This window comes from Spinacia oleracea, chromosome 1, assembly GCF_020520425.1.
Source record: "Spinacia oleracea cultivar Varoflay chromosome 1, BTI_SOV_V1, whole genome shotgun sequence".
Classification (NCBI taxonomy): domain Eukaryota; kingdom Viridiplantae; phylum Streptophyta; class Magnoliopsida; order Caryophyllales; family Amaranthaceae; genus Spinacia; species Spinacia oleracea.
Window position 1 is genome coordinate 63,958,387 of NC_079487.1, and position 16,241 is coordinate 63,974,627.

General features: G+C 35.5%; 1 protein-coding gene across 8 annotated transcripts; it reads right to left on the reverse strand.

Annotated features, from left to right (window-relative positions):
* Positions 1-7,170: 7,170 nt before the first annotated feature.
* On the reverse strand, positions 7,171-14,994 carry LOC110791973 (uncharacterized). Of its 8 annotated transcripts, none has more exons than XR_008920965.1 (9): positions 14,657-14,978; positions 14,217-14,300; positions 13,942-14,111; positions 13,516-13,611; positions 13,360-13,412; positions 12,971-13,019; positions 12,063-12,136; positions 9,554-9,622; positions 7,177-8,311 (listed from the first exon to the last, which is right to left on the reverse strand). XR_008920965.1 is itself a non-coding variant. In XM_056828363.1 (8 exons), exon 8 carries the CDS (start codon positions 8,299-8,301, stop codon positions 7,522-7,524), a length of 780 nt encoding a protein of 259 aa, XP_056684341.1. In that variant the 5' UTR covers positions 8,302-8,311; positions 9,554-9,622; positions 12,063-12,136; positions 13,516-13,611; positions 13,750-13,828; positions 13,942-14,111; positions 14,217-14,300; positions 14,657-14,994; the 3' UTR covers positions 7,171-7,521. The 8 variants fall into 8 exon arrangements, 6 of the variants coding, with proteins under 6 accessions (XP_056684341.1, XP_056684276.1, XP_056684325.1 ...); XR_002534252.2 differs by having other exon boundaries at positions 12,016-12,136; positions 14,657-14,975; XM_056828363.1 differs by lacking the exons at positions 12,971-13,019; positions 13,360-13,412 and adding an exon at positions 13,750-13,828 and having other exon boundaries at positions 7,171-8,311; positions 14,657-14,994.
* Positions 14,995-16,241: the final 1,247 nt, after the last annotated feature.

Genomic DNA, 16,241 nt, shown 5'->3' on the forward strand with positions numbered 1-16,241 from the left:
TTCATAGCCTCTTCATAGGTCCTAGGATCATCTTCCAAAATAAAGACATAAACAAAGTCATCATCAATCAAGTAAGGTTCAGTTAAGAAAGCAGTAATAAAATCATCACCATAACTGGTTTCCTTTCTTGCCCTCTTGCTCCTCCTTGGCTCCAATTCAGAATTCACATCAGAGGTGGGAGGAGCAACAACAGGCATACTAGAAGAAGTGCTAGAAGAAGGCACATCATTGATACAAGATATTTTCAAAGGAAATACTGTTTCAAAAAACTCGGCATCTCTTGCCTCAATGATGTTACCACCTGCATAAGAATTGTTAGCACCTTTAACAAGAAAACGATATGCAGCACTTTGGTAAGCATAACCAATAAAAATACAATCAACCGTTTTAGGACCAATCTTGTCCCTTTTGAAGCTGGGTATAGCCACCTTTGCTAGACACCCCCACACTTTCAAATAACTTAGGTTAGGTGCACGACCCTTCCATATTTCGTATGGAGTCTTGTCTAGCTTCTTGTGAGGTACCCTGTTTAAAACATGACAAGCAGATAATATAGCTTCCCCCCACATGTTATCAGAAAACCCAGAACTAATAAGCATAGAATTCATCATGTTCTTCAATGTTCTGTTCTTCCTTTCAGCAATCCCGTTCTGCTCGGGTGTGTAGGGAGCCGTTGTCTCATGAATGATCCCATTCTGCTCACAAAATGCCTTAAGAGTGTTAGGGTCATATTCACCACCCCTATCACTCCTAAGTCTCTTGATCTTCCTATCAAGTTGGTTCTCCACTTCGGCCTTGTATTTGAGGAACATTTCCTCAGCCTCATCTTTTGACCTGAGAAGATAAACCATGGTGAATCTTGAGCAGTCATCAACAAAAGTAATATAATACCTTTTACCACCCCTGCTCTCATAATTTTTAAAATCCCCCAAGTCACTATGAACAAGCTCTAGTACTTTAGTTTGTCTATCTATTGATTTAAATGGCTTCTTTGCAAACTTGGCCTCAACACATACTTCACATTTTGCAAAATCAGTTTTAGAAAAACTGGGAATCAAGTTAAGTTGTTTAAGCCTTTTAATTGAAGCAATGTTAAGATGACCCAACCTTGCATGCCATAAATCAATAGACTCAGCAATATAAACAGAAGAAGTACTAGCATTCTTATTCATAATTTCAAGTTTGACATCAAGAGTAAATAAACCCCCATTACAGAAACCCTTTCCCACAAACTCCCCATTATGAGTAATAACAAGCCTATCAGAATCAAATGAAAGCTTCAATCCAGCCTTCATTAGCAAGCTACCAGAAATCAGGTTCCTACGCATTTCTGGAACATGCAACACATTGGTAAGAGTAATAAGTTTTCCAGAGGTAAGAGTGAGAACGATCTTCCCTTTGCCTTGAACAGTTGCAGAAGCTGAATTACCCATGAAGACATTTTCACCATCAGTTTTTTCGTAGGTAGTGAACATGTCTTTGTTGGTGCAGATATGTCTCGTTGCTCCAGTATCAACGATCCATTCAGCAACATTACCTGTCAAGTTAGCTTCTGAAACAACCGCAACAAAATGGTTAGGATTAGAAACTTCATTAGCTTCAGCAAGGTTGGCTTGGTTCTGATCCGACTTCTTCTTGGATCTGCAATCTACAGACTTGTGACCAGTTTTCCCACATTCAAAACACTTGCCCTTGAACTTATACTTCATTGGTTTCCCTTGAGGCTTGAAAGGACTTCCCTTTCCCTTAAACTTTTCAGAATATGCATGAGGCTTAGGTTCTACAAGGTTAGCCTTAGCAGACCCGGAAAACACAGATTGACCCTTATCCTTAATACGATTTTCCTCCTCAATTTTCAGGTGACCTACAAGCTCCTCTAAGGTAAGGTCCTTTTTCTTATGCATTAACTGATTACGAAAATCTTTCCAAGAGGGTGGGAGTTTCTCAATTAAAACTATAGCAAGGGTAATATCACAAATACTCAAACCCTCGGCAGCCATAGCAATGCAAATATTTTCATAAGCATGAATCTGATCAATAATTGGTTTATCATCTTGGACTTGAAAAGCTAACCACTTACTGACACAATAACGCTTAGTACCAGCATCATCAGTTCCATATTTCTTTTCTAATGCATCCCAAATATCCCTAGCATGATTAAACCCCATATAGATATCAAGCAAAGTATTCGACATATGATGCAGCAACATGCCCTTACATGTCCTATCATCTTTAGCAAATTTCAACTCAAAAGCATGCAATTCAGTTTCATCATCAGGTTCGACAACGTCATCAAGCACATAAGCAATCTCAATTTGTTCTAAATAGAATCGCATCCTAACAGCCCAACGTTTATAATTCTTGCCATCAAGAGGTTCTAACTTAGACATATCAGGAATCATGAATTTGGAAGTCAAAGCCATAATAATCGTCTTTTAGATTGTTGCGATTAAAGCGAAAATTAGAACAAACTTATCTGATTCGATGAACTGAACGAAGAACAATTGTTGCGTCGTGGACACCCACTGTCCTAAAAGACGATTCCGCGCTACCTCCCGGTGCAGTAGAACAGAATGCGGTCGCCCTCCAGGATTAGCGCAACTCCGACGTTGTGTGCACTCACAAAGCCGGATGGAGTCAGAACGTATGCCCAAAACCGAGAGCAATTTTGTGTGAGAGTAAGAATGTGTTTTCGTATTTTGTGTGTATGATTTTCTGTGAGAAGGGAACTGAAACTCTGATTTAAATAATTAGAAGGAAAGCATTGCAACAGACAAAAACGGCTGAGGGAATGAATGTTGCAACAGCCAAAAACGGTCAGAGACATTGAATGTAGTAACGGACGTAATTAATGGTAATTAATCCAACGGTTACGTAATCAATACAGATTCCCGTAACAATGACTTAAGCAAAACGGTCCAGTTACCAAAAAGAATAGGGTTGACCCACAAAACCCACCCCACGCCCGCGAACCGCATTCCCAAGTACCAAGTACCAAGGCCCACGGCCCACGGCCCACGGCCCACGGCCCGCGGCCCGCGGCCCGCGGCCCGCGGCCCGCGGCCCGCGCCCGGCCCGGCGCGCGCGCGCGTGTGTGATGTGTCCACCCATACCATTCTCACACTTTCTTAAACAAGAGTTACACTCATTCCCCAATTAATAAACAAGAGGAATATGAAGAGTTTTTCCAATGTGGGACTCTTGAATTTTCACTCACCCTTTTTTCCTTTGTGTTTCCCAATGAGAATTTCCAACAGAAACAATTAATAAAGTTAATAAAAATTAAGAAAATAATGGTCAAAATTCTACTAGCACTTACTAGCTCCATTTTTTTGAGTTCTATTCACTTGTATTTTAAGCGGTCTTTAATATAATAATTTGGTTATTAGTACATCGAATTATATACTGGTAAAATTTCTAAAAAATTACTGTAATTTTGGAAATGTATAGATAATTTCACAATACCACAATAAAACGGTAGCCACCATAATTTATTAAATCTTAGCCCTTGATGAGAGTGGATTACTCTTGTTTATCTATTTTACTGACTTCTACTTAATTATAAACTACTAAATTAAAATAAATTTTACAATAAAAGAAATTGAACTTAAAATAACAGTTTTATCCGACCTAGAATCTGGAACATACGGAGTATATAGGTTTGATCTCTCAAAACAGAATTCATTCATCATGATAATGCCACTCTCGAGAGTTCTCTTCTCTTATACGAAGTATTTTTCTTAAGATCTGTTCTTATACTTTTAATTTGCAGGCCTCCAAATCTAATATATATATATATATATATATATATATATATATATATATATATATATATATATATATATATATATATATATATATATATATATATATATATATATATATATATATATATATATATATATATATATATAGGGTTGAGATCCGGTGAGAAAGCTAATAAACGTGAGAAGCGTGAGAAACTCTCTCAACCGTTAGATCAAATACATCAGACGACTCAAAATACGCGCGTCTCGTTAATACGAGAATCATAACTATACAGCTACACGTCATAGTGATACTAGGGGTGTAAACGAGCCGAGCCGAGCTTTACCCTGTTCATGTTCATGTTCATTTAACTAATGCGAGCTCGAGCCCGAGCCCGAGCTTTTAACCGAGCTCAAAAATCTGTTCAAGCTCGGTTCGTTTAAAAGATTTGTGTTCGCGAACTGTTCGTGAACGACTCATTTATTAATCGAGCCGAGTTTATAAACGAGCTTTTTTCATGAACGAGCATTCTTAAACGAGCTTTAGAGTATAACCACTTGAAAATCTAACAAATTATAATCATATCTAATAATAAAGATTAAAGTACATTACTTTATTTGATAAACAAACTAATAATTTAAAAAGAGTCAAAGAGCACTAATTTAGCAATTAAAATTTTATTTCAAAATATTTTTATTCTATTATAGATTTCAAAAGTCAAAAACATGATTTTTATTTATATTTGAAAAACGTATATATGGTAAAATATGATACATAACATAACTAGACGAACTTGTTCACGAACATAAATGAACGAGTTGTTCATGAACATAAATGAACGAGTTGTTCATGAACTTAAATGAACGAGCATACCTATGTTCATGTTCAAGCTCGTTTATTAAGCGAGCTTCAAAAGTTGTTCAAGCTCGGCTCGTTTAATAAATGAACGAACATTAACGAGCTTTAAACGAGCCCGAGCCCGAGTAGTTTATTGACCGGCTCGGCTCATTTACACACCTAAGTGATACCCAACTTTCCACATGGCTTGCTTTGATATTTCGTCCTCTCTCGTACTTCAACTTCTCCTTTTCTCAATCATGACCAAAATAAAAACATAAAAAAGCAAAAAACGACCGACCAATTCCATCATTCTCTCTCCTCCATCTTCATCATCCCCATCCAAGTATTAGAAAACAAAGATACATCGATGATGCATTGCAGATACATTCGAAATATCATAGAGATACATTGGAAATAGCATAGAGATATAGATACATTAGAATGGCATAGGAGATACATCAGAAAGCCATTGGAGATACATCAGAAGCCATTGGAGATACATAATCGTTAAATTTAATCTTCACAAATTACAGATTTTTTATTTTGGGTCAGTGTGTCGCACATACTCGAGCTTAAAATCAGATTACTCACGGAAGTACAAACTCACAAGCACTAATTAAGCTCCCCTCTTCCATGGAGAATTGGGAATATATTCATGTGAGCTGAAATTGAAATTGATGGGCTATGTGCCATTGATGATTTCCTGGAGCATAAATTTAACAAAAAAGAGGCATAGAGAAAAAAAAAGAGATAAAAAGAAAGTTTGGAGTTAATTATGGTGCTTTGGTTTAATTATCCAGATTTGGAAGAGGATGAGTGAAAGAGGAGAGAGAATGGAGATAGAAAAGTGGGTACAGCAAATTAAATAAATTGGGTTCATTCGTACAGGAGGCACTAGCCTATTCCTTCCGTTTATTAAAACTAGTTGTTGGCCGACGCGCTAACGCGCGCCGTCCCCCAAGGTAGAAAAAAACTAATTGTGCAATTATTTTTATTGAATTATCTCAATTATGGTTAATCAAATAAAACTTTGTATTTGAAGGAAGAAATATATTTCTTACAGATTTATTTCTTACAGATTTCTACAACATAGTTCTTACATGTTACATGTATAACATTTCTTTTGTAAATAATGAATTGAAATAGATTGTGTATGTTATCATGTTGCGACACTCAAATTCTGACCCTGTAACATGTTTAGTCTTTTCCAGCAGCGTCTTCATTCTTACTCCGTATTTAGTGTTCAAACATGAACAGCTGCGATGTTTCATCATCATTCACAATTTCACATGCGCAAACACAAGCATAGCCTACATGTCCTTAGTCCCCTGCATACGTACAAACACATATAGACATACGTTCAATGAAAAACATAGCCTAGTATTATTTCAAAATCGAACATAAGAATCACTCAGACTCTAATTAATCTGAAGGTTGGGAACTCACAATCAAGCTTTATGTGAAATGAAAAAAACAATGCTGGCATAAAATCATCAGCAGGATATCAAATAACCATATGAGAAACCATGATGGTTATGACCTCTAGACCTACCCTAAGATAAAGGGATCACAAAATGTTGCATTAGAAAACATCGGCATAGGACTCCTCAAGCATTTGTACTCTCTTGGGAGAAAAAACATAAAGAAAGTTACACATGATAAATATCAGCTCATGCAGGAAGAGAAATACAAGCTAGAAATACTATGACAAAGTGTTTTAAAGTAGAGAGGAACTTAGGCAGAGAGGAACTTAGAGAGGAACTTAGGCAGAGAGGAATAATCAAAACGAGATCTAAGAATTGGAGCTCACCTATTTAGTAACTACAATCAATATGAGACGTGTTTAATCTTGTGTCAATCCTCCGCATTTGGTTCATTAAACTTCTGTTCTAGATATAGATGAAGCCCATGACCATAAATACATCTTAAGTATCTGAAGTGATATGAGGTTTCCCATTGATTTTGGAAATTAAGTCATGGTACCACAATTTGTGATAGACAGAGACTGAAGCGACAATAAAAGGCTAATCCATTCAGGCAGCTAGGACAATGAAAGAGTTTGTAACAACTACAAAGGCATAGGCTTTGAAGGGAGGTCAACTTTTCAAGACATGATCATTCTTAACTAACTCTCCCCCTCCACCATCCTTTTAACTTTCCATAGAATACATGCCAAGAGATTAAAGGGAGGGTAAGAATGTTGTTAAATATTTATCCCTCGTTGTTGCTAGTGTTGGTGCTTCTATTTCCCATATCTTCCAAGTTATAAAAATGACATAGTGCATGAATTTCAGATAATGAGGTTTACTCAAACATGGTAACTGCACAAAATCCGGCCTATCAACCATCAAGCCTAACCTTAATAAGATGTGGGAGAGAGAGAGCCCAATTATCTTCACCTCTTCCCCACCTTGAAATTTTGCTATCTTAGTATTCAACTAAAGGCTTGAACGAAAATATGATATTTCTCTACCCAAAAAATCCATGTCCTTTATCATACAACCTAACAGCTACTTAATTGAATTAGTCTCAGACCATCACATTTTGTTAATCATTTGATACATTTCCAGACATCTTTCCCACAAAAAACTATACGATTAAAGCCTCTTAGTTTATTTCTCCACCCAAAACATCAACTCCCTTTATCTTACTACCTTTTTTTTTTGAGGGAAAGAGCAGGCATATTATATATTCAAATCCAAATCCGCCAAAGCTTGTAGAGCTTGGGGGAATATGTTCATACAAATGCGTTCGGAATTAGCATCTACTTCCCATCTAGCTACAGAATGTGCTAACCGATTGCCTACTCGTTTAACATGGACACACATAAAGAGATCAAAAGTACTACTAATTCTATGAATATCATCATACAGGAGGTGGATGGGCGCTGCACCCTCTGCTTGCGTCTATATTGTTCGGACCACCATCAATGCATCACTCTCCACTATCACTTTCGTGTAGCCCAGCCGTCGAGCCAGCTCCACTCCATAGAGCCAGCTCCACTCCATATCTTACTGCGCCTGCCTCCGCCATGACTGGTGCCCAATCAGCATCAATGCTCTTCACCGCGGCATCCATTAATGCTCCAGCATCGTCTCGAATGACCACACCCAACTGCACTCCATTCCCGTGTGTTACATGGGCATCCACGTTTACCTTTATGCTGTTACCAGGTGGGGCAAACCAGCGACCAGCAGATGGGAAATGGTGAGAGCGTGATTGCATACCAACCTTAGCATTATACTCCACGTAGTCCACCACCAACTTGACCATTCCCGTTGCAACTCCAATCGGATCAAAAGCAGTTGTGGGCTCAAAGATGGCCTTGTTCCTGCAGAACCAAGATGCCCATGCTAGAGCTAAAAACGTGCGCAATTGCTCCTTATCAACCTTTTCAGCCATCCACCTTACCCGGTCACTGAAGGAACCGCTCGGTGCCTCCGTTAGAAGGTCCAAGAACTCACTTTGCATCCATATAGTGCCTGCGTGTTTACATTCAAATAGTGTATGCATTATTGTTTCCTCATGGTGGTTACACACGGGACAGCAACTCGTCTCCCTGATATGCCTTCTACATAGGACGTCCATAACCCCAAGGCTACCCTTGCACGCTTTCCAGGCGAAGTGGCTCAATTTTGGAGGACCACCCACATTCCAAATCGCTTTCCATATCTCATCCTCACTTACACCATGCATCAATTGCCATGTCCTCATATGTCCCAACCTGCCAAGCAGCCACTTAGTTCAATTAGTATCAGACCATCACATTTTGTTAATAATTTGATACATTTCCAGACATCTTTCCTAAAAATCATATACGATTTAAGTACGATTAACACATACGAAGTATGATATAGGTTAACTTCATTTATATGGATCTTAAACCAGACTAACTCTTCTCCAATAAAGTAACTAATATGACTTACCAGGCACACCTACTTGCATCCTTCAAACGCATCACAGAGGATTAATACCTAAATCAATGGAAATTCCTTCGTAGTGGACACTACAATTTCCATGATTGTTAAGTAATAAATGACCTATATTGTTTTTTAGACAAAACATCAAGTACTGTACATGGGTGGCATACTGATTGCAGACGTGTACCCTGGCAACAAATTATTTTTCCTTCTACGTGCATTATAATTATCTCGCCTTCTACGTGCATTATACTGCAGGCTACAAATTATTATCAAAGACGTTTTTTCCTGAAAACCTCAACCCCCTTTTCTAACTAATGGCTTTCTTGTCCCAATGTTCATCCTCATACACTACTACTGAACCATTGTATTTTTCTTATTATTTTAAAAAATAGCCCTAGAAAAGTTCCTTTGTCTCGAGAAGTTTACCATGTAAAGGCGTAATACAACACAATATGGATAACTTCTTTCTTTAATTTCTAGGTAAGAAAATTTCCCTTACTACCCTCATAATGAAAAACTATATCAAATACCAGGCCATAACCCCATATCGAGATCAATTCTCATAATTACAATCCTTTCTGCACCAACACGACTGCAAATAAGTTATTGTTCCTAAAAGTCAAGAGCATGATGCAAACCTTATACTACTTTACCAGCTACAAACAAGATTCCAGATCGAACTACGCACACCACCTTTTTCGTACTAATTAAGATCGTCAATTTTAGCTGACTTCTATGAATATTATCATCTACATTATTCCCTTTCCCCAAATAAAAAGGAAAAAAGTTAGTGGCAAGCATACTACTGTACGTTTCTACTTGCATATCCCATCCCGATTTCAATCTCAACATCCATATCCGACCATGCCTAGTAACAACATACACTAACAATGAAGCCTTTAAAATCTGAATGCATATTAGGTGAGTAATAAACTGTACAGGCACAATAACACGGTTAATCCCCAAAGAAAGGTATCAATTTTTTTTTACGCAATTTATACAAAGAGATTCCTAAACTGCATATTTTCAGAACCAGATAATACCAGATTGTTTATACCACAACGTCAAGAAGTCCATCTCTGCGCCATAGTTAGCCCCTAAACCAAGATAACCTACAAAAAAAAAAGACAACATAGATGCATTAACAAGCAAACAATATGTATCATCTACTAATAAATATAAAAAAATATTGATCTAATGTTTCTTTGAGGAGTTAACTATATCAGCTAGTCATAACACTATAGTGCTTATTGATAAATGCTTTCCCCCAAAAGTTCAGTGTGACAGAATCAATTCTTTAAGAATGAAGAAGCAAAACTTAAGCACTGCCAATGTGCAACATTTCCCTATCCCATCAAAACTGAAAAACCCACTCAACATTGTGCATATTTTCAGCTTGGAGTCTAACGGTCAAAACTAATTGTTTTGCTAATCTGTTATCTACTTCTCGTCTTCGCAGTTGGTTTGATTATTAATCTATTGTTGTTCTTTCCCTTTCCAAAACATCTGATTAACATGATCGTTAGACTGATTAACATCTGATTAAAATTCACCACCCTTATCCTGTTACCATTCTCCTCGTTCTTTCACATGAAAAACCTAGGCGCGGAAAGAGGATCTTTCAGTAGAAAGGCCAAACTCCTAATATCAATATCCCAATATGTGCCTGCTTCGCGAAAAAATCCTCAATTCATGGCACACTCAATCATGACCCAACCAGAAAATCTAGATTTATATACTACTATTTCTCGGTACATCGGTCCAACCAAGGTTGTTAGGATCGGGATCCCACTTGGGATCGGTGAGGGGGGGGTAGGATTGGATCGTAAGATCCTACGAATTTGCTAAAAAGGGTAATAAAAATAATATAGCATGACGAAATACACTTATTTCACGAATAAAAATAATTAAATACAAAATTTTGCCATATAAAAACAATTTTACAAAGATTAGTACCCCGTATTAATTGTTCTTTCCTTCTTAAATAATATGATATGGCCCTTATTAACAATTTACCTTTACATTTTGAAATTTCACGTGTTCAAAAATATTTTTAATAATTTATTAATAGTTATGTGACATTAATTTAAAAATGTGGTTATTGTATAATAAATGCAATATAAAATAAATGTGTTTTCTTAAAATAACAAACAAATTAAAAATAAAGGTAAGATTATTTATAATAATAATAAAGGTAAAAAATATCTTACCTTTATTTGTTGAGAAGTGCCAAGTGTTTAGGTTTGTACAATAGATTGATAAAGATAATTACTTAGTTGCAAAAGAATATACTCTGTATACTCATTTTAGTGTTTTCAGTTCCCAAAACAAAAATAAAAACAAAGTATTACCTATTTCAAGGAAAGAAAGCATTATTACGAACTTGCTAAACCTGCTCAAACCAATTAACCAGTAATGAGAAACGAGGCAACCAAGAGAAGATCTGATGACCGGCGAGCGACACCAGAGATGATATTTCCGGAAGAAGATACCAAGCACTACTCTCTGCCTACCTCTGTTCCAGATCGTGTATATGGAAATTTTCAATTTTGTTTAACTCGAAAGTTAGGGTTTCATGCCAAATTGGGGTTTTTTTATTTTGGGTACAAAGTGAAGAAATTTTGTACAATCAATTAAGGGTTTTAAGTCGAATTATCATTCAAAAGATGGGTAAGATGTTAATGTGAAGAATTATTGGTTTAATTTAAGTGTTTTACTCATATTTTTTTAGCGTTGAATGTTGGTTGTAGTATTGGAAGTAGGATCGTTAGAATCGGATGTAAGATCGCGATCCTACACGATCCTTCACGATCCCACAACGATCCTGACTAAAATGCGATTCTGACCATTGAAATTTTACAAAATTGGCAAACTCAGTGTAAATCAAGACACACTGCTGCTAGAAATTAAGCAAAACAGACAATTCAATTTCTGTCTAAAATTGAAATTTTAGACAAAGTTCTAGCCTATAATTAATTCGAACTACAAAGTAATCATAACCTAAATTGGATTAAACCCCTCAATCTTGTTTGGGAAGTAGCAAAAAAAACCCAACTAATCAGACCCCTAAAAACTAAATTGATCGCAATAAACTATTGAAGATTTTATTCAACAGTATGATCAAAAAATTATAAATTTCACAACAAAAAGAATAGTAACTGTACCAAGCCCGAGTAAGAAACATTGAGACATAAATTGTAATTACATAACAACAAAGAAAACTGGGAAATATATTCTGGTTCACACACAAATCACAACCACTATGCTTCACACCAAGACCTACGAAAATTCAAAATTTGATAGATACAACCAAAACCGCTTAAAAATTCGCTTTTCATGCTTGTCATATTACTGATTTTGAAAATCAGAAAGCAATTAAAATTTTCTTTATAATTGAATGATGCCTAACAGGAGTGTCAAAACAGATGAATATAGAGAAAGTCGTAGTAACCTAACATAATATGAAATGAACTAATAATAACCAGAGTAAATAAGAAATTGGTACTTTCAAATTTGACAGTTGAGAGACACATAAAAGGTCATAAGGGATACCAGTAAAGTATGCTCAAAAGTGAGCAATGCGCTTCCCATCTGCAGTAACAGCAGTCTGACCATCAGGCCACATTCTGTAATTCCATAATCATTCCATCAGTTCATACAAATTAAAGAAGATCTCCCAACATCATAATAACAAACACAAAGGCTAAACTAATGCCAAATTCTGAAGATTCTGCACCCTAATATTCTTTAGAAGCTGATGCATAAGAGTGAAAAGGAGCAACCCGTTATTATGCAGATGAGAAGTAAAAACAGCAGAATACACATTATTGATAAACTTATGAACCCAGCTTACAACAAATTTAATTAACCTGTTTAAAGTGGCCAGTAGCCCTGCAATTAATCTGGTTTTGGAGGGTAGAATCTAAACACCAAAAACCCCTAAAATTACCTAGACCTAGAAAATTCAGAAATTGAGAGATGACAGAAATCTGAAACACCTAAAACCCCTGAAAGATTAAATTTTAAATACCAAGACTTAGAAAATGCAGAAATTGGAAGAAAATAAGAATCTGAAAAACCAAAATGGCAAAACCCCTAAAAGAATAGGATTTTAAATACCTAGACCTAGAAAATTCAGAAATTGAGATCGAAAAGAAGAAAAGTGCCTTGTCCATTATCTTCGTCTACTTCCTGTTAACCTTATTTAAACTAATCAAAGAGCTCCAAAATAGCAACAACAGCTCATCTGTTGAAACAAACTGATCATTCAGTTAATATGTATATAGATTTATGAACCACAGGACCCCAAGATTTTTAAGACGTATTTTAGTTAGGGATTTTCTAAGGAGGCAGTGGACTGGAGACAAATGAATCATAAAAAATAAACATAAAAAATCAAGTTTTAACAAAGCAGGGTCAATTACAAATTAAACTGGACACATCAGGGAGAGGGTCCTTACTTCTACAAGACATGATGAAGTACCTCTTGGGTAAAATCGAACAGCACCACTGCAAAGGAAGAATATTTTTCATCAACAACCAATTGATACTCCTATAGGATAAAATTTAGAAGTCTAGAGCACCATTAGCAGTATGCCGATGTGAATACCACAGCTTCAATGCCCATTTATTTCAGATGGAAAAAAAGGCGAAGCAAAGCAACAGTGATATTAAGTCAATCGACTATATAACTTCTGGTCCTTTAGAGCCCACAGAATTTCATGTACAACAAGATTATAATGAGGATTGCAAACATGGGCAAAAGTGTAATGAAGAATTCCAAAGAACTACACATAGACGAAGCAGTGAAAGTACAAGCTTCAGCATTGCTGCTGCATATAATTCTCACCTGATTGGAAGACCTTCTAGAGATCTCCAATGAATTTTCTGGTTTGGGATGGGCTGCAGTGACGCCAGAAATAGTACAAATTAAACCATATCCAGGAGATAACTTTCAAGTGAACAGATAATGATAAAATATAGAAAAACCAAAGAATGATGGTACCTGCAGATTTCGAGCAAGCCAAGAGAACTCAATGTCACGGCCAAATGCTATATATTTCAGCGTCCATTTTGATTGATCAGGCTTATCTTCCAAGACCTGGTATATGAAATAAAATCACATTATCAAGCAATGGGAAAGGAAACAGTGTGTTAAGGAGGAACGAAAATTGATGATCAAAGAAAAACATCCATAGAAATCTAGCAGAAGAGTTTTTAATAAGATAATAAATGTTACCACAATGTTACTATGACCATTTTGCATAATCTATAATTTCTCAAAAAGTTTTCCATCATAGAGCATCAGAGCCCCTGTCCTAGGATCAGAGTCATTTGCCATACACAGATAATTCAGTTGTTAATCAGAACTTGAAATGGCAATATCTCGTGAAAGATGATCATAAAACATAAAACAGGAGATCAGTATTACCTTCTTCTGACTAAGCGACCATACATGCTTATAGAGAGATTTATTCATCCGGAACCTGTTGATGGTATCTACACGAAAAATGGGATGCAACATCTTGTCAAATTTTATGTTACGCCTGTTGGGATCTTGAGCAAATCCTTCACTATATAAGCCCAGAGTTTCTTAGCTGCCTGAAACCAAATAGAATTTGGCAATACATAATCCACATTTACACACCAATAGTTTGCCAACCATAGTCACAATGAATGAGATGAAAAAAAATAGTAGAATGTCACCTCAGCTCGAGCCATCTCAGCCCAGAGTATCTTAGTGCTTTTCAAGCTCAGTTTCGGCATTATCCCCTTCCTTTGGCTGGTAATCTATCGAACAAATTCATAAATCAAGCAATTATTAAAAGAGTAGAATCCTAATACTCTCATAAGAAATCCAGAGGCTAAGATAGTTATTTATGCATAGACTTACAAATTTCAGAAACTAAGAAATGATAAGAATCTAAACACCAAAAACCCCTAAAATTACCTAGACCTAGAAAATTCAGAAAGATAGAAATCTGAAACACCTAAAACCCCTACAAAATCGAATTTTAAATACCAAGACCTTAGAAAATGCAGAAATTAAGAGAAATTAGAATCTGAAACACTAAAACCCCTATAAGAATCGAATTTTAAATACCTAGACCTATAAAATTCAGAAATTGAGAAAAGAAGAAAACTACCTTGTCCATTATCTTCGTCTACTTCCTGTTAACCTTGAAAGAAGAAGAACGAGAAAACCCTAGCCACAATCAAGGATATCAGCCGCCATGTTCAATTATTGTGGAGTGAGATAGATGTAGCAGAGAAGAAAAATGGATAGAGAAAGAAGGAGGGAGAAGAGAGGAGAGACGAAATGAGGGCGTAAAGAGCTAGGGTTTGCTGAAAAACCATCCATAGAAGAACCACATGTGAAAGGAAAAGAAGAAGGGAGGAGGGAGAAGGGAGGCACCGAGTGAACACGAGATTTAGAGGAGGGCACAAATGATAAATGATAAGGAACTTAAGGGTCTTTTAGGCAATACATTATTGAATGAATAGTGAAATCATACTCCTTGCTTTTAAAAGGTTATAGAAGTATACGAAGCCACTAATAACGCGCATACATTTTTAGCCATCAGATCAAATTAATCCGACGATGTATATTACTTCTCACGTTTCTCACGATAAATCCACTTCTCACGTGAGCCTAAACCTATATATATATATATATATATATATATATATATATATATATATATATATATATATATATATATATATATATATATATATATATATATATATAAAGGAGGCATATTTGCTGAAATATTAGAGCGCCACCTAGGATTACTAATGGTTTCGACCAATGAAAAATAAGATTTCTAATTTATTTTTGAATTAAAAAAATCGATTGCCACGTAGATATTTTAATTAATTAATTACTAATATATACAACTCCGTGTAAAATCAAACACTATAATAATTAAAAAAAATCTAAAATAAAATTCATTCAAAATCAAACACTAATCTAAAATAAATAAATTAAATTAAATTTAAAAATAAACATTATCCAATATTAGAGCGCCATGTAGGAAATCTAATGGTTTCGGCCAATGAAAAATAAGATTTCAAAATTAATTTTGAATTCAGAAAGTCGAGTGCCACGTAGATAAATAATTAAACGCCACGTAGATATTTTAATTAATTAATTAATAATATAACAGCGTGTCTCCTGTGAGACCAGTCACACCATCAACTTGATGGTGTGACGAGCGCGAAACCAATAGCGTACCTCCCCTAAAACTATAAAAAAAAGTAACAGATCTAAACTATAGAAGTAACATACCTAAACTAAAAAAATACCTCTTCTAAAATTATATTTAAAAAAAAAGTAACATGTCTAAACTATAAAACTAACATACCTAAACTAAAAAAAATACCTCCTCTAAAATTATTTTAAAAAAGTAACATGTCTAAACTATAGAAGTAACATACCTAAACTAAGAAGATATCTCCCCTAAAACTACTCTGTATAAAAAAAGTAACACGTATAAACTATAGAAGTAACATACCTAAACTAAAAAAAGTACTTCCTCTAAAATTATAAAAAAAAAAAAAGTAATATGTCTAAACTATAGAAGTAACATACCTAAACTAAGAAGGTATCTCCCCTAAAACTACTCCGTATAAAAAAAGTAACATGTATAAACTATAGAAGTAACATACCTAAACTAAAAAAAGTATCTCCTCTAAAATTATAAAAAAAAGTAACATGTCTAAACTATA